The sequence below is a fragment of the Salvia hispanica genome, chromosome 4 (assembly GCF_029641045.1).
Source record: "Salvia hispanica isolate PSC_SH4W2 chromosome 4, Shi_PSC_v1, whole genome shotgun sequence".
In the NCBI taxonomy this organism is placed as follows: Eukaryota; Viridiplantae; Streptophyta; class Magnoliopsida; order Lamiales; family Lamiaceae; genus Salvia; species Salvia hispanica.
Genome location: NC_142695.1, coordinates 51837776 through 51858159, shown reverse-complemented (window position 1 = coordinate 51858159; position 20384 = coordinate 51837776). Strand labels below are relative to the sequence as shown.

The window sequence follows — 20384 nt, the reverse complement described above, 5'->3', positions numbered from 1 at the left end:
GCTGAAATTTTGGGGGTTGAAAAACAACCAAATCATAAGTCTTTGATTTTAAAACTTAAAAGTAGTCTCAAATGTGCAACTATTCTCACAAGCAGTGATTTTTTCCAACAATTATATTTTTAAAAAGTAGTGTCACTTTATTTGCTGGAAAATATGTCTATGTAAGAAAAAAACTGTCAACATGTCAGACTTGATCGACTGGAATAATTATAAATTTAGTAGTGCTGAAAAACAATTCTCAATTGCAGAGGTAGCAAATTTTAAAACAACTTTAAAGGTAATCCTCTAAGCTTCTAGGTTAGGCGATTATCCAACAAATTCAACAATAATACTAAAGATAAGTGGACATTAAAGAGTTTGAATTAATAATAACACAAAACCAATATGTTACAATTATAATTTATAACATATGGCTTCACATTTATGAGTCTATGGTCATACCTAAAGCAAATTATAGGTTATGTTGCAATTTGCTAGCCTCTCACGATACACAAACCATGGCTTCTCTTGTCAAAACGAACAATGCATGCGCTCCACTTCTGAGGATAAGATATAGGGTCAATACCACATAAAGAGTTATATGTCAACAGCACTTTTACACCAGTCATATTTCCAGTGCCGCAATTACTACCCATCAACTAAATTCAGTCTAGGTCGGAGTATATTATGTATTTTACACCAAAAACAGAGCAATCAGAGTGACAGGCCTGGAGTACAAAAGATATCTTTTTACAATAAATCAAAAAATCTCACAGCTTCATACAAAATCAACACTAGCAGTGCAAAAGAAAAGTCGGAAGGATTGTAGATACTCGAGAAATGCACACACCCTTTCAGGAGAGATCCAGCCGGAGGTAGGTATTATTAAGATTCATATCAAACAAAAAGATGAAGGTCAACAAAATCATAACTCAGGTTGAACTATTTAATTGCTAAAAGGGCTTTGCACGAGTACTAGGAGCTGCTGTAACTTCAATAGAAAATGTTGTGAGCTGATTTAGAAAGCCGGCAGAGCAGATGTGATTGGAAAGATCAATTATTCAACTAATTTAGTATAGGTGGTTTCTATATCAAGAATGTTTACATAGGTGATTACATGTCAACCTTTAACGGATTAGCATATCATTCACTATTGAATCAGCATCAGCTTTATAGTAGTGACCCACTCTCGTGGCTGCTACCGTTATTATACACGACTATATGAGCTGGCACGTACGCAAGGTTCAAAATCTGCTGCTAACAGCAAAACAAAACACAACTTAAATGCTTTACTGAGAAAAAATGAGCTCAAATAGAGCACATGACAGTCTCCACACCATAAGTGATGTAAAATATTGCCTGAGTTCACTAGAAATAACCCTTTGCTACCAAATAACGAAACTTTACAACATATCACCACAAAAAGAGGGGGCATATAATTCACTGCCAAAAGTAATGTTCATGGTATCAAGATAGATTAAACAAAACAAGATTACGAAGCCCTAATTCGCACGCTCAAGAATTCAAACGAACAACGAGAAGGTTAATATGACTGCATAGTGAATCTGCTTGTATTCCTCAAAATGTATAGAAAAAAATATACATGATGAGCTGGAGAATGTACCTTGTGGTGCAATATGCGCCATTGCTGCTCGCGCGTCACCAAAAACCTCTTTAGATTGACTTTTACTAGAACTCAGTAATCGTAGGGGTTTAAATATTAGGGTTCTGAAAAAGGTGCAAAATTTGGCTGTTCGGATTTTCAGTTTATGCTTTGGGAATTAAGTTCTCAGGTGAAACCGTGAAAATGAAGTTTATAGTAGTATCAGTATGTGTGATTCTCTATAGTACTATTGTTTAGAATAGAGTTAAGTCTACCGAGAGATGGGCTCCTGGTAGTTAGTGGATTAAAATCTTCCATTTACCAATTGTGTAATCTGATTGAAACTCCTCGCATCAATGTGTAAGACAATTGGTCTTAGATTCACAACATAGGATTAATCGAGTCATCTTTTATAGAGTGTGCTTATATTATTGGTGGTTGCTATAAAAAGGGATAAATTGTCAAATGAATCACTAAATCTAGTTAATTTTCTCATCAATCTCATAAGTTAAACTTTAATAAAAAAATTCAATTATTCATAGTAAAAATCCAACTACATGTCTTCATTTTTTATACTTGAGTGCTCAAAGATAAACTTACGACACAAAAAAAAAATACTAAAAACGGAGTTCTATACATAAAAAATGAAGACACATAGGACATCGGATTTCATGGCCACAGGACAATGAGAGGTTTGTAAATATTAACATAAATCGGCTATTTTTAGGTATCACGCAATTGAACAGATATCCGACCAAACTTTATGAGTTTTCAACAATTTGCCCTAGAAAAAGTGTCAGTTATCAAAACTTTATTGGTAGCACCTCATATTACTTCAATTTGAAGACAACTAAAAAGCCCAAAATTCAAATATTCCGGAAACAGATCAAACATAACAAAATTTTCAAAAATCAATAACGAAAAATAAAAACAAAATACTGAGCTTAGTTTTCCATATAAGATTCGGGAAGTGACTTGCATAATTTGAAGCAAAATGAGCTTAAACAATCATGTAAAGTTTTTCACAGAAGAATATAGCATCGTGCACCTTGAGGCACTAACATGGCAGCATTTTTGATACAGTTGTGGAGACAGTATTTATTTGAATTACAGTAGAATCACAAACATTAATAGTAGTTGTAGTTGTAGTAGTAGTTCCACTTAGCAAATCAATACATTCGTCTTCGTGGATTTATACTTACGCGATGTATCGAGCAAGAATAAGTCATAACTCGAGAAACAAAGATTTAGGCTTTGCCACCGGAAATTGACAGTGACCGGTGATGTTGGTGTATCCGCCATATTGACCAAGGCTGCCACGATAGATATACGCATAACAAGTGAAGGGTAATAAGAGACAAGATGATGAGCAGCTGCAGTGTTGCCATAGTTTGGCCTCAGAAAAAGCAGAACTGAGCTATATGTGGTAGACTGTTACTTCTTCTTCCCACTGCCAATAGTCAGCAGCTCAAAGCTACGGAGAGTTTCGTCTCGCACGCCTCTCGCAGAAGCACGAGTGAAAGAAGAGGATTTGGACTCAAATCCAGGTTGTAATCTTTGCGTGGTTGATATTCGACCACTGCCTGAGCCAAGCCGGCTATGACGATTGTCGTTGGGTTCTCCAGAGGAGCTGGGCCTGCTGCTTGACACGACTGCCCTCTTTGAGCTGCTGCCGGTCCGAGAAAGCCGAGCTCTTTCCGAATCAATTTTCTAGAAAATCAACAAGCAAGAGTCTGTCAGTTCCTCAAATAAAGTATGATAAAGAAAAGACTGCGGTCAATTTTAGCGCACCACGTCTTTAGATGGTGGTACTTCATCAGATCTGTTTCTTGAGTTTTCTCCATGCAAGCCTGTGCTAGAACCATTCCTTCTGCCAAATGCCTCCATTGCACCAGATAATCTATCCCGAATCTCGTGCTTCACTACATGACACACGGGTTCAACTTTCATTAGCCATTGACAACAAGGAGAATTCAAATATGTGTACCAAGTTCTTTCTTTTTATCCCTCAGCAGCTAATTTTAACCCAAAAAAATCTTGTTTTGGGAGGTCGGTGGGAGGAGGATTACGCAGGGAAAATAAAGACTATCACTTCACGTCTCTGGGTATCAAATTATCAAACCCAAAAAAGAAAATTCAAATATGTTCTTGTTTTACTTTCTTTCTAGCAACTTGATAAGGCTAATTTCATGCATTGGTTATGTAGTGAAAAACATCACATTTCTGCTGGATCTAACAAGTTTTGTTAAGCCAGGTGTGTGTGTAGCGCTAGATCCAGGAGATGCTGGAGGAGGATATCTAGCGAGGAGCAGGAACGGAATCACGAGGAAAAGCTAGAGGAAGGAAGCCAAAAGCTGAGGGCAATCAAGTCAATCAATACCTCGCTGGGCCCCACCTCGAAGCTTATAAATAAAGGAGTGCGCAACAAGAATGGCAGATCGGTTACACTCCACACACAGTCACGCTCTTAGCACACACACTAGGGATATGGGAAATTTGGGGTGGTTTTCGTTTTCAGGAGTCTCGTATCAGTGCATCACCGTCCCTTGAGGGCGAAGAAACAATTGTTCTCTTAATTTCTGTTTACTACTCTGTTCCGTCTCGAACTTCACTTTTGGAAGTCGAGCTTGCTGTTTTTGTTGCTGGATTAGTTTAACCGTTCTGTTTACGTTTGATTTGCCTTGATGAAGTTGGATTTCGTGTTGATTATTATGACGCTTGCTATTTTGGTTTGTTTATTTGAGATGTTCTCTTGAATTTGTTGCTGAATATTTTAGGAGATTCGAGAATCGTGGTATTGAAGTTGTGTTCGGTTGGATTTTTGTTCGGATGCTTGGATCCGGAGTGGATTTAGCATCCGAAGTGTGGATCTGAACAGGGGAGGTGAAATTTGTGCATGAGATTATGGGGATTTTGTTCTGCTTGGTTTGCTTCGTCTAGTAGTGTGATTTCCGTCGTTGTTTCGTTTACCGTTAAAATTATGTTTCCAATCTACATCTGAGTTTGTTTTTCTCGATCTCTGCATTTATTTGTGTTCGTTGAAGAAGATGAAGTCATTTTCAGTTGATGCTTTAGTTAGTTAGGCTGCAGATTCGATTCTGTCCGTACTTACCTTTTTCAGAAGTGGCAGGCAATTTCCCTTCATTTCCCCGCATTTCGTTCAGCGACGTGGCCAACTGGGACATCTGCTTTGCCAACATGTCCATGGCAGACTTCTGCTCCTGCTGGGCATCTTGAATTTTGTGCACCACGTCATTGTTAGCCTGCATGTTATTCTGCATGTGTTGTTGGAAATTTACCAGGTCATGCACCATGTCATCAAGATTCCGCTGTGGTCGGAAACCTTGAATTGAACTGGGATTAAATCCTTGATTTTGATTGGTTCCAACCACCTGGTTCTGGCGAAAATTTCCCTGACCTCCTTGATTATTGTTGTACTGGGTTGCTGGACCTGGGTGACTCTGTTGGAAATTTTGATTGTTTCCTGAATTGTTCCTCTGATGCGGTGGCACATAAGAATTCCCTTGGTTGCTCTGGTTCCTGTTGTTCCAGTTATGCTGATCCCCTTGGTTACGGAAATTCCAGTTGTTCAGCCCCTCTTGCTGCTTCCCTGCCCAGTTAGAATTATGCTGTGGTCCTTCCTGATTCCGGCTGGGCCATGTCTGCTGGTTCTCCGCTGGACCTGGGTGTTGTGACTGTGGTTGTTGGTTCCCTTCAGCCCATCTGAAACAAGGATTGTCCCTCCATGGTGCCTCCTTAATCTTCCACTGGTTCCAGTTGGTATTTTGATTACTTTGATTCCAATTCCCCATTGCATTCACTTGAGCTTGGAAATCTCCATCGAGTGAGGGATTATTGTAAAATTGAAGCTGATGTTCCTCTTGACCTGGGTTTTTTTCCTTATCAGTCGACCCAGGGGTATTTTTCTTTTCAATGGCATTTAGCAGTGCCTTCTCCAGTCGATCTATTCTGTCTCTAACCTCTTCTCCTTCTCGTTCCTTAACTGTGTTCGCGGAGCTTCTCCTCATGATAGCACGCGGGCAGTCATACGCCTTCTTCGCGTCGATTAATCTTCCCAGAATCTCGCGTGCCTCGCTTGCCTTATTCTTGGTGAAATTCCCCCCGCTCGAGGAATTCATTAAGTCCTTGGACTCAGGATTTGCCCCTTCGTAGAATAGATAAAACGTTTCAGCCTCCGTCATCCTGTGATTTGGGCAAGCGTCAAGCAGGCCTTTAAACCGAGACCAATATTGGCTTAAAGATTCATCGTAGTCCTGCTTACACTCTTGAATTTCTTTTTTCAAAGCGTTTGTCTTATTGGACGGAAAGAAATAGTCCAGGAACTCCAATTTGAAATCCCTCCATGTGGTGATCGAGTCAGGTGGAAGCCTCAGCAACCAAGTGTTTGCCTCTCCTTTCAATGCAAATGGAATCGCTCGCAGGCGATAGTCCTCCTCGGTAGTTTCGTTAGGCCTTTTCTGGATGCTACATAGCTTACTAAACTCGTTCAAAAACTCATAAGGACACTCATTCCTCCGTCCAGAGAATGTAGGTAAAACGCCCAGCACATTCGTCTTGATCTCAATAGACCGCTGACGTTGATTTGACACTATGGCATGAGCTGGCTCTCCGTCGAGATGTGCAGTTAGCGAACCAATCTCTGGGTCTAGGTCCACTAAGTTTGCCATTACAGACTCCTCTTCCTCCCTTTCCGAATGCTCAGTTTCTGACGACGACCGTGAATCCTCTTTCCCCGATGAATTCCACTCTTCTTCACTCCCTGATTCAAACGGAAATGGATCTACAGTTGACAACCCCGATCTGGTAGTTATGGCGGATGTTGATTCCTTAACTTGCCACTTCAACTGCACGTTCCTTGACCAAGATGGGTTGCTCCAGATTCCTGACCTTGAGCCCTTGCTCATAAACTGCCAAAAGCGAAATTCAAAAGATTAAAACTATTTACACCAAATCTCTAAACACATAAACAAACTACGCCATCCATCCCCGGCAACGGCGCCATTTGAAGAGTTGATTTTCTGCTTGCTGTATCCTATCAATTTCTAATTACACACTTCCTAGATCCAGTAAATCAACTAGATCACAAGGTCTAGAGACTCACAAGACTGGAAGTCTGGTCGTTGGTACGCAAGCAAACCTTCAAAACCCTCAACCACAGATACTAAACTAGCACAGGGAAGTAGGGATCGATCCCACAGAGATGGACTCGTAAAATACATGCGTAGAGAATTGGAAACTATTTTTGGGTTGGCTGCTGCCACGCATATTTTGGGTTGAGGAATTTAACTAAGTGAATTTGGAAATAAAGTATGCTATGCTAACTGCTAGATCTAGGCAAAAAATGAATTATGTATAAGAACTAAGTCAAATCAACTACTAGATCTGGGACTTCTACGAACATCTCTAGACCAAGGAGATTAAAACAAGTGGGGACCAAACTCTGAAAAAGGTAAGTACGGACAGAATCGAATCTGCAGCCTAACTAACTAAAGCATCAACTGAAAATGACTTCATCTTCTTCAACGAACACAAATAAATGCAGAGATCAAGAAAAACAAACTCAGATGTAGATTGGAAACATAATTTTAACGGTAAACGAAACAACGACGGAAATCACACTACTAGACGAAGCAAACCAAGCAGAACAAAATCCCCATAATCTCATGCACAAATTTCACCTCCCCTGTTCAGATCCACACTTCGGATGCTTGGATCCGGAGTGGATTTAGCATCCGAAGTGTGGATCTGAACAGGGGAGGTGAAATTTGTGCATGAGATTATGGGGATTTTGTTCTGCTTGGTTTGCTTCGTCTAGTAGTGTGATTTCCGTCGTTGTTTCGTTTACCGTTAAAATTATGTTTCCAATCTACATCTGAGTTTGTTTTTCTTGATCTCTGCATTTATTTGTGTTCGTTGAAGAAGATGAAGTCATTTTCAGTTGATGCTTTAGTTAGTTAGGCTGCAGATTCGATTCTGTCCGTACTTACCTTTTTCAGAGTTTGGTCCCCACTTGTTTTAATCTCCTTGGTCTAGAGATGTTCGTAGAAGTCCCAGATCTAGTAGTTGATTTGACTTAGTTCTTATACATAATTCATTTTTTGCCTAGATCTAGCAGTTAGCATAGCATACTTTATTTCCAAATTCACTTAGTTAAATTCCTCAACCCAAAATATGCGTGGCAGCAGCCAACCCAAAAATAGTTTCCAATTCTCTACGCATGTATTTTACGAGTCCATCTCTGTGGGATCGATCCCTACTTCCCTGTGCTAGTTTAGTATCTGTGGTTGAGGGTTTTGAAGGTTTGCTTGCGTACCAACGACCAGACTTCCAGTCTTGTGAGTCTCTAGACCTTGTGATCTAGTTGATTTACTGGATCTAGGAAGTGTGTAATTAGAAATTGAAAGGATACAGCAAGCAGAAAATCAACTCTTCAAATGGCGCCGTTGCCGGGGATGGATGGCGTAGTTTGTTTATGTGTTTAGAGATTTGGTGTAAATAGTTTTAATCTTTTGAATTTCGCTTTTGGCAGTTTATGAGCAAGGGCTCAAGGTCAGGAATCTGGAGCAACCCATCTTGGTCAAGGAACGTGCAGTTGAAGTGGCAAGTTAAGGAATCAACATCCGCCATAACTACCAGATCGGGGTTGTCAACTGTAGATCCATTTCCGTTTGAATCAGGGAGTGAAGAAGAGTGGAATTCATCGGGGAAAGAGGATTCACGGTCGTCGTCAGAAACTGAGCATTCGGAAAGGGAGGAAGAGGAGTCTGTAATGGCAAACTTAGTGGACCTAGACCCAGAGATTGGTTCGCTAACTGCACATCTCGACGGAGAGCCAGCTCATGCCATAGTGTCAAATCAACGTCAGCGGTCTATTGAGATCAAGACGAATGTGCTGGGCGTTTTACCTACATTCTCTGGACGGAGGAATGAGTGTCCTTATGAGTTTTTGAACGAGTTTAGTAAGCTATGTAGCATCCAGAAAAGGCCTAACGAAACTACCGAGGAGGACTATCGCCTGCGAGCGATTCCATTTGCATTGAAAGGAGAGGCAAACACTTGGTTGCTGAGGCTTCCACCTGACTCGATCACCACATGGAGGGATTTCAAATTGGAGTTCCTGGACTATTTCTTTCCGTCCAATAAGACAAACGCTTTGAAAAAAGAAATTCAAGAGTGTAAGCAGGACTACGATGAATCTTTAAGCCAATATTGGTCTCGGTTTAAAGGCCTGCTTGACGCTTGCCCAAATCACAGGATGACGGAGGCTGAAACGTTTTATCTATTCTACGAAGGGGCAAATCCTGAGTCCAAGGACTTAATGAATTCCTCGAGCGGGGGGAATTTCACCAAGAATAAGGCAAGCGAGGCACGCGAGATTCTGGGAAGATTAATCGACGCGAAGAAGGCGTATGACTGCCCGCGTGCTATCATGAGGAGAAGCTCCGCGAACACAGTTAAGGAACGAGAAGGAGAAGAGGTTAGAGACAGAATAGATCGACTGGAGAAGGCACTGCTAAATGCCATTGAAAAGAAAAATACCCCTGGGTCGACTGATAAGGAAAAAAACCCAGGTCAAGAGGAACATCAGCTTCAATTTTACAATAATCCCTCACTCGATGGAGATTTCCAAGCTCAAGTGAATGCAATGGGGAATTGGAATCAAAGTAATCAAAATACCAACTGGAACCAGTGGAAGATTAAGGAGGCACCATGGAGGGACAATCCTTGTTTCAGATGGGCTGAAGGGAACCAACAACCACAGTCACAACACCCAGGTCCAGCGGAGAACCAGCAGACATGGCCCAGCCGGAATCAGGAAGGACCACAGCATAATTCTAACTGGGCAGGGAAGCAGCAAGAGGGGCTGAACAACTGGAATTTCCGTAACCAAGGGGATCAGCATAACTGGAACAACAGGAACCAGAGCAACCAAGGGAATTCTTATGTGCCACCGCATCAGAGGAACAATTCAGGAAACAATCAAAATTTCCAACAGAGTCACCCAGGTCCAGCAACCCAGTACAACAATAATCAAGGAGGTCAGGGAAATTTTCGCCAGAACCAGGTGGTTGGAACCAATCAAAATCAAGGATTTAATCCCAGTTCAATTCAAGGTTTCCGACCACAGCGGAATCTTGATGACATGGTGCATGATCTGGTAAATTCCCAACAACACATGCAGAATAACATGCAGGCTAACAATGACGTGGTGCACAAAATTCAAGATGCCCAGCAGGAGCAGAAGTCTGCCATGGACATGCTGGCAAAGCAGATGTCCCAGTTGGCCACGTCGCTGAACGAAATGCGGGGAAATGAAGGGAAATTGCCTGCCACTGTCAAACCACCAGACCGAGCAAATATTAGTCAAATTACCTTGAGATCGGGGAAAGGCTATGAAGGACCGAAGCAAGTGATAAACGAGGAGACACCCTCACAGATGAACGGAGAAAAGGGGAATCAGAAGTCTCGAGGAGATGATCCTGGACTCAGAGAAATTCCTATACAGGATGACCTCCAGGAGGGAGATTTAAGGGGATCGATGCCTCGACTAAGTGACCCATTTTTCCTTGATCCAGAACCTGAGTTGGAACTTAAAGAGGGAAGCAGGGAGACAGGTGCAGCCCCAGCAGGGAGTTCCACGAATGCAGTAAAGCGACCCAAACCATTCCCATATCGAGGAGAAGCCAAGAAAAAGAAAGATGATACTGAGGACCTTGTGGAAATATTTAGTAAGCTGGAGATTAACCTACCCTTTTTGCAGGCTCTGAAAATACCCACCTTCAGCAAGTTCATCAAGGAATTCATAGCAGGAAAAACCAAACCTGATGGGAAGATTGTTATAGGAGAAAATGTATCCGCCGTGATACAAAAGAGGAGGATGCCGTCAAAGTGTACAGATCCAGGTATGTTCACTCTTCCTATTTCTATAGGTGATATTAAAATTGAGCATGCCATGTGTGATCTAGGTGCTTCGATAAATGTCCTACCGCTGTCAATATATAAAAAATTGGTGGGAGTCAGTTTGGTCGATACTAAAGTAGTGATTCAGTTGGCCGATAGAACATGCATATCGCCTGAGGGAGTATTGGAAAATGTCATAGTCAGAGTGCATGATTTCCTATACCCAGCTGATTTTCATGTGATAAAAATGAGGGGTAATGAATCTGCTGAGTCTAGTGGGGTGTTACTGGGGAGACCCTTCCTTCGCACCGCGAAGACTGTTATTGATGTGTTTGATGGAACCATATGCCTGGACTATCATGGGGAGAAATACACCTTCAACATTGAAGAAGCTATGAAAAAACCGCTTGATGTTGAAAACTTGCATGTTGTAGATGTAATTAACCCCCTAGTCCAAGAATATCTTGAGACTGAACTAATGCAGGAACAGTTTGACAATTCGGAGCTGAGCCAGACTGTAGAAAAGGAGGTGACAGGATGGTGTGAAACTTTTTTCACACAGGACTTGACAGATGATCAGATCAATGAAGCGATCATGGCATTCTGCCACCAGCCACTATCATTCCAATCAGCCAGATCTGTTCAGGAGAAGAGCCCAGACGAGGGAGCGAATCTAGAGGAAATGGCGCCAAGAAGTAAGGCGGAGAACCCTTTACCTCAGGAAGCCATCACACCGAAGAAGGAGTTGAAAACTTTGCCTGAAAATTTAAAGTATGCATACCTGGAGGAAGGAGAAACTTGTCCAGTGATAATTAACAGCCGCTTGACTGAAGACCAAGAGAGTGCGCTGCTGGAAGTAATAAGGAGGAACAAGAAGGCCATAGGGTGGACACTTTCTGACCTAGTTGGAATTAGCCCTGATCTTTGCATGCACCACATCAGACTAGAGGAAGGGGCAAAGGCTCGGCGTGATCCACAAAGGAAACTGAATCCAAACATGAGGGAGGAAGTGCTCAAGGAAGTTCTGAAACTACTGTCCCTTGGAATCATATACTCTATTCCAGATAGCGAGTGGGTCAGTCCGGTTCACATGGTACCGAAGAAATCTGGAATACAAGTGGTGAAGAATGACAAGAACGAGTTGGTGCCTACTCGACTGGTCACTGGATGGAGGATGTGCATCGACTATAGGAAACTAAATGAAGCCACCAAAAAGGATCATTTTCCTTTACCATTCATTGACCAGATGCTAGAGAGGCTGGCTGGCAAACAGTATTTCTGTTTCCTCGACGGATATAGCGGTTATTTCCAGATTTTCGTGAACCCAGAGGACCAGGAAAAGACCACATTTACATGCCCTTTTGGAACTTATGCCTACCGAAGGATGCCATTTGGTCTATGTAATGCACCAGGGACATTCCAACGTTGTATGATGAGTATTTTTTCGGATCTACTAGAGGTGTGCATCGAGATATTCATGGATGATTTCACTGTATATGGAGGCTCATTTGACACTTGTTTAGCCAGCCTTGACCTAGTGCTGCAAAGATGTCAAGAGAAACATCTAGTTCTGAATTTTGAAAAATGTCACTTCATGGTAACTGAGGGGATTGTTTTAGGTCATGTGGTCTCTGAAAGAGGAATACAAGTGGACAAGGCAAAGGTGGAAGTGATTGCAAAGCTACCTTACCCTACAAATCAAAAGGAAGTTAGAGGATTCCTCGGTCACGCAGGGTTTTATCGAAGGTTTATCAAGGACTTTGCAAAAATTGCGCAACCACTCACTCATTTGCTGCACAACGATGTGGAGTTCGAGTTTGATGAGGGATGCAAGAGGGCATTTCAATTGCTCAAGGAGAGACTAGTGTCCGCACCAATTATCAGGGCACCGGACTGGAATCACCCTTTTGAGATAATGTGCGACGCGAGCGATTTCGCTGTGGGAGCCGTCCTAGGGCAGAAGATAGATGGGAAAAACTACGTAATTTTCTATGCGTCCAAGACACTAAATCAAGCTCAGAAGAATTACGATACTACGGAGAAGGAAATGTTGGCTGTCGTCTACTCGTTCGGAAAATTCCGCCCTTATCTTCTTGGGTCAAAGGAGTTTGATTGGGAAGTAAGTACTTGCCACCTCATCGGCGCCTACCTGCAACGAAACATTGAGGTGAAGATCGCCGAGCTTGCTCCCGAGGTCGTGATGTGCGACCGCCCAGAGGTTTTCAGCGTAGACTACTTCTTCAACAAGGGCTTGTTGCAAACTCAAGGCAACAAGACTTACTTCTATTCGCTGGGAGATAAAGCGAAGGCGGAGCCGGAGGAAGCTGAGGAGGCCATGCCAAGTGAAGAGGTGGAAGAGCTTAGGAAGGAGGTGCAGGACATGAAAAAGGAAATGCAACTGATGAAAAAGGAGATGATGAAGGAACTCGGGGGAATACGGAAGGAACTCAATGGGAGTCGGGAAGAAGTAAAAGTTCTGAGCAGCAACGTAGCAGATTTGGCCACGAAATGTGCCAAACAAAGTGAAAGAGTGGCGGAAGCTGTGGAGATATCTACGCGGATGTTGAAATGGCTGCATCAGACGCTTCCCTTGACCCAGTCGAAGTCGACTCCTGGGTCAAGTGGCGAGGCACAGAAGATCATCCACAGCAGTCCCTCGATCAAGCCATTCCAGCAGTTGACCACCCCGACTATTCCCGAGAAAGTTCCAAATCCACCGAGGACGAAAATGCTAATGAGGAAACCAGGACTCGATCAAGCTGCAGAAGGAAAGGAAGAGCTGGAGCAACCAGCGAAGAAGAAAGTGAAAACAAACCGCCCCAGTGTTCCACCACCGTCTGGCTCTCGCGGGAGCCAGCCCCAGAAATGAGCAATTTCCCCAGACCAAGTAAATTTTAGTTTTTGTGTTTCTTTTTCTGTGTTTTATTTCCATGCGTTGCTGTGTTTTATGCTATCTTCTCCCACTTAGCCCAATGCTTGGTCTAAGTGTGAGAAGTTCTATGTTTTCTGTTGGTTTATTCTTCTCCCACTTAGCCCGTTGCTCGGTCTAAGTGTGAGAAGTGAAATTGTTGTTTAATTCTGCATTGAATTCTCTGTTTTCCCCCCTTCACGACGATGGCTTGAGGACAAGCTTGAGTGAAGTGGGAGGGGGAGAGGAATCAATGCAGTGTTATTATGCTTTGAGGAGTTGTAGGTCTAGGGGTGTGTCGCATGAACTAGTGGATATAATACGGCAGATTCCCTTAGGGAGAGTAATTGAAAATAGGAGGTATTCCAACTTAGAAGCCTGATTCTTTAGTAAGCCGAACCAATCTGAATGAAGCAAGAACGATAGTAAATGCCTTTACTTGCCTAGTTGTGAAGCCCTACTCTAGAGGTGAGTTATAAGCCTGTGATAACACTTAGAGCTAACACATGTCAAAAGTCTGCCACTGAATGCTGAAGGAAAAGAGAAAAGAAAAAAATAATAAAAAAAAGGGAAAGGAGAAAATATATAATCATAAAATCTGGAGGTATAAGCTGGACGAAGTCCAGAGGAGGAAATAAAAAGAGAGAAAAAAATCAAGGAGGTATAAGCTGGACGAAGTCCAGGAAATCAAGGAGGTATAAGCTGGACGAAGTCCAGAAAGAAAAAAAAAAAAAAAAAAAAAGAAAAAAAGGGGGATAGTGACGGAGGATAGAAGGAGGAATTCTCATAACCCGAGGTTTCAGTGGTTTGGCAATAACTTAAGAGAGAATCGGTCCTAACATCCCTGGTAAGGAATGAGCGATCGAGTGAATCTAACAATTGGGGAAGTAACAGGCTATCTTGACGAGCTGACAGGTTGGCTAGGTAGAGGGGAGAAAAGGGCCTATTTGGAGGAGTGCAGCCTGTTGGATTGACCTTAATCTTGTGGGGACGGTTGTCTAAAAGTTGAAACCAGTTCATGCATATGTGTTTATATGTTTTCATCCTATGTGATTATGTACTCTTTGTTTTAGTGTCTAGCTTTGCCTCAGTTGTGTCTAGGTGTAGGAGTTTTGTCTAGAGTCTGTAGAGTCGGTCAAGGGGATAACCATGCCTGAAATTCGCCTTATTCTTCTTTTCTTCTTGTCTTTATACTTGAGGACAAGTATGGTTTAAGTGTGAGCAGTTTGATAAGGCTAATTTCATGCATTGGTTATGTAGTGAAAAACATCACATTTCTGCTGGATCTAACAAGTTTTGTTAAGCCAGGTGTGTGTGTAGCGCTAGATCCAGGAGATGCTGGAGGAGGATATCTAGCGAGGAGCAGGAACGGAATCACGAGGAAAAGCTAGAGGAAGGAAGCCAAAAGCTGAGGGCAATCAAGTCAATCAATACCTCGCTGGGCCCCACCTCGAAGCTTATAAATAAAGGAGTGCGCAACAAGAATGGCAGATCGGTTACACTCCACACACAGTCACGCTCTTAGCACACACACTAGGGATATGGGAAATTTGGGGTGGTTTTCGTTTTCAGGAGTCTCGTATCAGTGCATCACCGTCCCTTGAGGGCGAAGAAACAATTGTTCTCTTAATTTCTGTTTACTACTCTGTTCCGTCTCGAACTTCACTTTTGGAAGTCGAGCTTGCTGTTTTTGTTGCTGGATTAGTTTAACCGTTCTGTTTACGTTTGATTTGCCTTGATGAAGTTGGATTTCGTGTTGATTATTATGACGCTTGCTATTTTGGTTTGTTTATTTGAGATGTTCTCTTGAATTTGTTGCTGAATATTTTAGGAGATTCGAGAATCGTGGTATTGAAGTTGTGTTCGGTTGGATTTTTGTTCGGATGCTTGGATCCGGAGTGGATTTAGCATCCGAAGTGTGGATCTGAACAGGGGAGGTGAAATTTGTGCATGAGATTATGGGGATTTTGTTCTGCTTGGTTTGCTTCGTCTAGTAGTGTGATTTCCGTCGTTGTTTCGTTTACCGTTAAAATTATGTTTCCAATCTACATCTGAGTTTGTTTTTCTTGATCTCTGCATTTATTTGTGTTCGTTGAAGAAGATGAAGTCATTTTCAGTTGATGCTTTAGTTAGTTAGGCTGCAGATTCGATTCTGTCCGTACTTACCTTTTTCAGAGTTTGGTCCCCACTTGTTTTAATCTCCTTGGTCTAGAGATGTTCGTAGAAGTCCCAGATCTAGTAGTTGATTTGACTTAGTTCTTATACATAATTCATTTTTTGCCTAGATCTAGCAGTTAGCATAGCATACTTTATTTCCAAATTCACTTAGTTAAATTCCTCAACCCAAAATATGCGTGGCAGCAGCCAACCCAAAAATAGTTTCCAATTCTCTACGCATGTATTTTACGAGTCCATCTCTGTGGGATCGATCCCTACTTCCCTGTGCTAGTTTAGTATCTGTGGTTGAGGGTTTTGAAGGTTTGCTTGCGTACCAACGACCAGACTTCCAGTCTTGTGAGTCTCTAGACCTTGTGATCTAGTTGATTTACTGGATCTAGGAAGTGTGTAATTAGAAATTGAAAGGATACAGCAAGCAGAAAATCAACTCTTCACAACTGTAATCATAACCATCTCCCAATACCTGGTGTCTTCTCAACTCTTTCTGTAGACTGTCCTAGGTTTAAAGGGACTTTTCCTGTTGGCTGCTGATAAAGAAAATATAAAAAAAAAGAGTGGAAAAGGGTAAGATATATAACTCAATTAGTAATTATAGTATTAATAAAGATCAAGTGAAACAAACCCTTGTTTTAGAACTAGAGCCGACTTGTGGATACTTCAGTATGGTCCAATCAAATACATAATCAAATTGATAACCTGGAAATAATGATACAAAATTAATTTTTTGATATCAAAACTGCAAGGTAAATTTATAAAAACATGGCCTTAAAGCAACCGTAAACACTCCTACACAAATGTACCTTCTCGAATAAAGAGGTCTCGGAAGAGTCTCTTCAAGTAAGAATAATCAGGCTTGTCTTCAAATCGCAATGACCGACAATAATGAAAATACGAAATGAACTCTGATGGATAAGATTTACAAAGCACCTGTGCACAGATGCAAAAATAATTTCATATCATCTACCATGTTACACTTGCAACAATGCAAGATATACATGTTGCACTTGGCTTTCATGCTGCCATGATCATCATAGTGTAACATGAAATAAATAAATTTAATGAAGGGCAAGTTACAGTACTTCTACTGGAGTAAGCATCTTTTTATCGCTGATCCTGTCATATTTCTGCTTTTTTGTGCCAGCTTTTAGTCCCTGCCAAGGAAGGCTGAAACAAAGATCAGTTAGGGGAAGCAAATTAAGCGTGAACAAGTTTGACGAACAAAGATATAGATAAAAGCTTTAAACCCAACCTTCCTCTTAGAAAGTACATAAGGACATAGCCAAGAGATTCTAAATCGTCCCTTCTGCTTTGTTCTGTAATAAAAATCACAAACATAACTTAACCAAACAAAGAAGATGCCTGACAAAATTCATCTGTTGTTCTGAGACAGAAGAATGAGAAAGCAAATGTTATCTTGAGTCTACTGTAACAAGCACGATGGTCACTCACCAACTCCAAGATGAGTGTTAACACTAGCATAACGAGCAGTGCCAGTGAGATTCTTGTTTTCCCTGTATATAAGAAAGACATGAGTGAAATTTTATAGGAGAAAAGAATCAGTACTTAATACTTATTATTTGAACAAGTGAAACAAATACTATACATCTGTATGTATACTTGACAGCACTCAAGATTCATATATACGTGCAAAATAATTATTCGGTCATATATTATGCAACAGAACCTCTGAGGCTCTGTGTCATCTAGAGGTAAATTGTAAAATAAATCGCACAGGACAGAAGATACCAATCAATCAAATAAAAATCCCACAGTTAGTTACTCACATCAGCAATTATATAAGTCCAATAGTTACTTTGAATTATTCATGATTGTTCTGGGGCAGGGTTGTGGCGAGGATGAAAGAGGACTAGTATGAAAAAGGTTAGTTGGCAAACTTTGTTGACCTAGTGATAATACCTGTAAGGTATATGCTTGTGAGTCTGTAGATCTCGGTACTTCTTAGCAAGTCCATAGTCAATGATGTACACCTGACACAAAGATAAATGAAGTTGAGTTGCTTCAGGGTACAGGCTTGAAATGCTACTGGACAAAATATTTCAAGTTTTTCAACCAACAACTTTGGCTGATGACCATTGCATTCAGGTTTCGAATCACCCATTCAATGCATATATATAGCTACATGAACCGATATATCATTCCGAACAACAACTAACTAGAGAAAGGCAACCATCCTGTACTCATAATGTGCTTGGAAACAGAACACCTATCAGAAAGTAGATTATTTTACACATAATGTGCTTTAATCTGGACTGGTGACCAATTCCAACTTTCCCACAAAATTATGATGGCTCACATAAGGGTTTCAACATTACAAATTCAATCCAAAAGCTCCAAATGCCAATTTCCAAGGCTATTTATCAGGAATCAGAGAGAAACATCCAACATGAATTGAAGATTCCATATAGGTATATTGGATGTATAATAATATGACAGAAACTAAAAGATTGCATTCAACTTGAACTTCTAACCAACAATACATTACACCTTCCCAGCATATTTTATCAAAGCCGATTTAAGATTCTGATGTAAGGAGAAGCAATTCAACAAATTTTATAAACAGCTTTTACCAGGCAAGTGATACCAAATGCTACATAAATTTTATATCTATGAGCATCAAAAAGGAAGCAAGTATCGACTATTCTGACATAAACTATGTGACGTTGGAGCAAAAGCAAAGTTACCTGGTTGGCTTTGCGTCCCAATCCCATTAAGAAGTTGTCAGGCTTTATATCGCGATGAAGAAAACCTCTAGAGTGCATGTATTCAACTCTATTTATCTACATATGACAAATGGCAGTCAGTAAAGAGGAAATAAGAAAACAAATGAACAATGTAGTTCATTTTTTAAATGAAAGCATACTTACTAATTGATCTGCTAGCATAAGAACTGTTTTCAATGAGAACTTCCTGTTGCAGTAGTTAAACAAATCCTCCAAGCTTGGGCCAAGAAGGTCAATAGCCATGGCATTGTATTCTCCTTCAACTCCAAACCATTTAAGGTGGGGAATCCCAGCTTCAGGAGAGAAACATGAACATTAATTCGTGTTACATCTACGCATTACCCAAAAAAAAAAAAAACTCAAACTTTGCAAATGCAAATACTCACTTCCCCCCTGAAGAAGCATGTACAACTTTGATTCATAGTGAAGCTGGGGATGCTTAGTCTTAACAGATTCCTGAAAAGGAGAAAAATGTGTTCCTTCACGAGATCAGAATACTGCATATATTAAATAAAACTCAAAGGTTGCAATTTGATGTGCACCATGACTTATAGTAAGATGGAGTACTATTGTTGGCTCAAAACTGAACTCTAAAACCATTACACAATTGAAAACAAGGGCCAAATATGCAGATCGACCAGTCAATCAACAGGAATAAAAAGATAAGCTAGGCTACAAAACTTCATCGATTCTTCCTCAAAACTAACTCAGCCCAAAAGAAATTTAAAATCTGACAGAAATCCAGCTCACCAGCTTCACAGCAACTTCTTCTCCAGTTTGTATATTTACTCCTGAATGAATGAAAAACAATGCATTTAGTCTTTTTACTCATTTACTCCAAAACAACAGAAAATTATCATGTAATTATATCATTAAAAAAAAAAGGATACCCAAGTAAAGCTCTCCAAAAGATCCGCTGCCAATCTTTCTCCCCAGCTTAAACTTCCCTCCGATGACATTATCCATACTTGGTTTTCAAAAATCAACCCAAAATTCTCCAGAAAATCAATCCAAAAAAATGAATCTCTTTTTATTTCACGACGCACAGCTCAATGTATCAAGAATTACGCTAATCGACAAATCCCTAATCAAAAATCAAAAATCCCAAATTCCTGCTGAACCCTTCAGATCCTATCAAAGTACCGATACAAAAAGGCACCCAGGAAAAAAATTACGCTAATCGATAATTCAAGAGCTGCTTCAAATTCGATACATCACAAAATATACATACACGAAAAAAAAATCAAATCTTCGTGACTTGAAGTAGGAGAACAGCAGGGACTGAATTAATAACTAAGACACCGCTAGGAAAGGGGATACTGCGCAAATTTGTGCACGCAAAGTCAACATCCGGGACTTGGCAACCAAAACCCCATACTTTCTTCTCTTTTTATCCGGAAATAAAAATCAATTTAGGGGGGAGAAGTATTTCAACAGCAAAATGCCGGATGTGGAAGGCGAGAGAGAAAGAAGAAAACAAAAGTAGCGGTGAGAGTTTCAGTTTATAGTTTCTGGAAAAGATCCGAGTGGGAGAGAACAGAGACAAGAATTGAATAGCAAATTCAGACTGCTCTGATTGATAACATTTGTGGATATCTATTGAATATCTTTGCAATACATTGGTGTGTATATATACACGCATATAGATATATTTGTGTGTATATCTATGTGTGAGTTTGATTTTCCTTTTTCCCTTTTTTTTCCTTTCCGGATTTAAAAAAGAAGAATTTGAAAACCTAATTTCAAGGGTTGATTTTTTACTGTTGTTATCATGGATTTTGAGTTGGTCATTTAGTTAATCGGATCTTGGTATCACGGGCCCGATAACCGATGTAGCGATTTTCAGTTTGGTCCGTGTTTTGCATTTTTGGGTTCATCGGTACTCGGTAGTACTTCCTCCGTCCCAGTTTAGGAGTGCAATTTAGTTAAACCACGAGTTTTAAGAAATTGTTGGAGCGTGTAATAATTGAATTGAGATAGTGAAAAGTGGAACTCTTTTGACTTTTGTATGTTTAGGATTTTGTTTTATTTTATTTTCATGAAAGTGATGACA

At 40.8% G+C, this 20384-nt stretch overlaps 1 protein-coding gene across 2 annotated transcripts; it reads right to left on the bottom strand.

Annotated features, from left to right (window-relative positions):
• Nucleotides 1-2582: 2582 nt before the first annotated feature.
• On the bottom strand, nucleotides 2583-19959 carry CKL10 (casein kinase I-like 10). Of its 2 annotated transcripts, none has more exons than XM_048090345.2 (14): nucleotides 19222-19959; nucleotides 19082-19122; nucleotides 18718-18787; nucleotides 18476-18624; nucleotides 18293-18388; nucleotides 17508-17578; nucleotides 17040-17101; nucleotides 16840-16903; nucleotides 16670-16754; nucleotides 16391-16517; nucleotides 16213-16286; nucleotides 16054-16114; nucleotides 3374-3504; nucleotides 2583-3292 (listed from the first exon to the last, which is right to left on the bottom strand). In XM_048090345.2, the coding sequence occupies exons 1-14, from the start codon at nucleotides 19295-19297 to the stop codon at nucleotides 3017-3019; spliced, it is 1383 nt and encodes a 460-aa protein (XP_047946302.1). In that variant the 5' UTR covers nucleotides 19298-19959; the 3' UTR covers nucleotides 2583-3016. The 2 variants fall into 2 exon arrangements, with proteins under 2 accessions (XP_047946302.1, XP_047946301.1); XM_048090344.2 differs by having other exon boundaries at nucleotides 16054-16117; nucleotides 19222-19957.
• Between the last annotated feature and the right edge of the window lie 425 nt (nucleotides 19960-20384).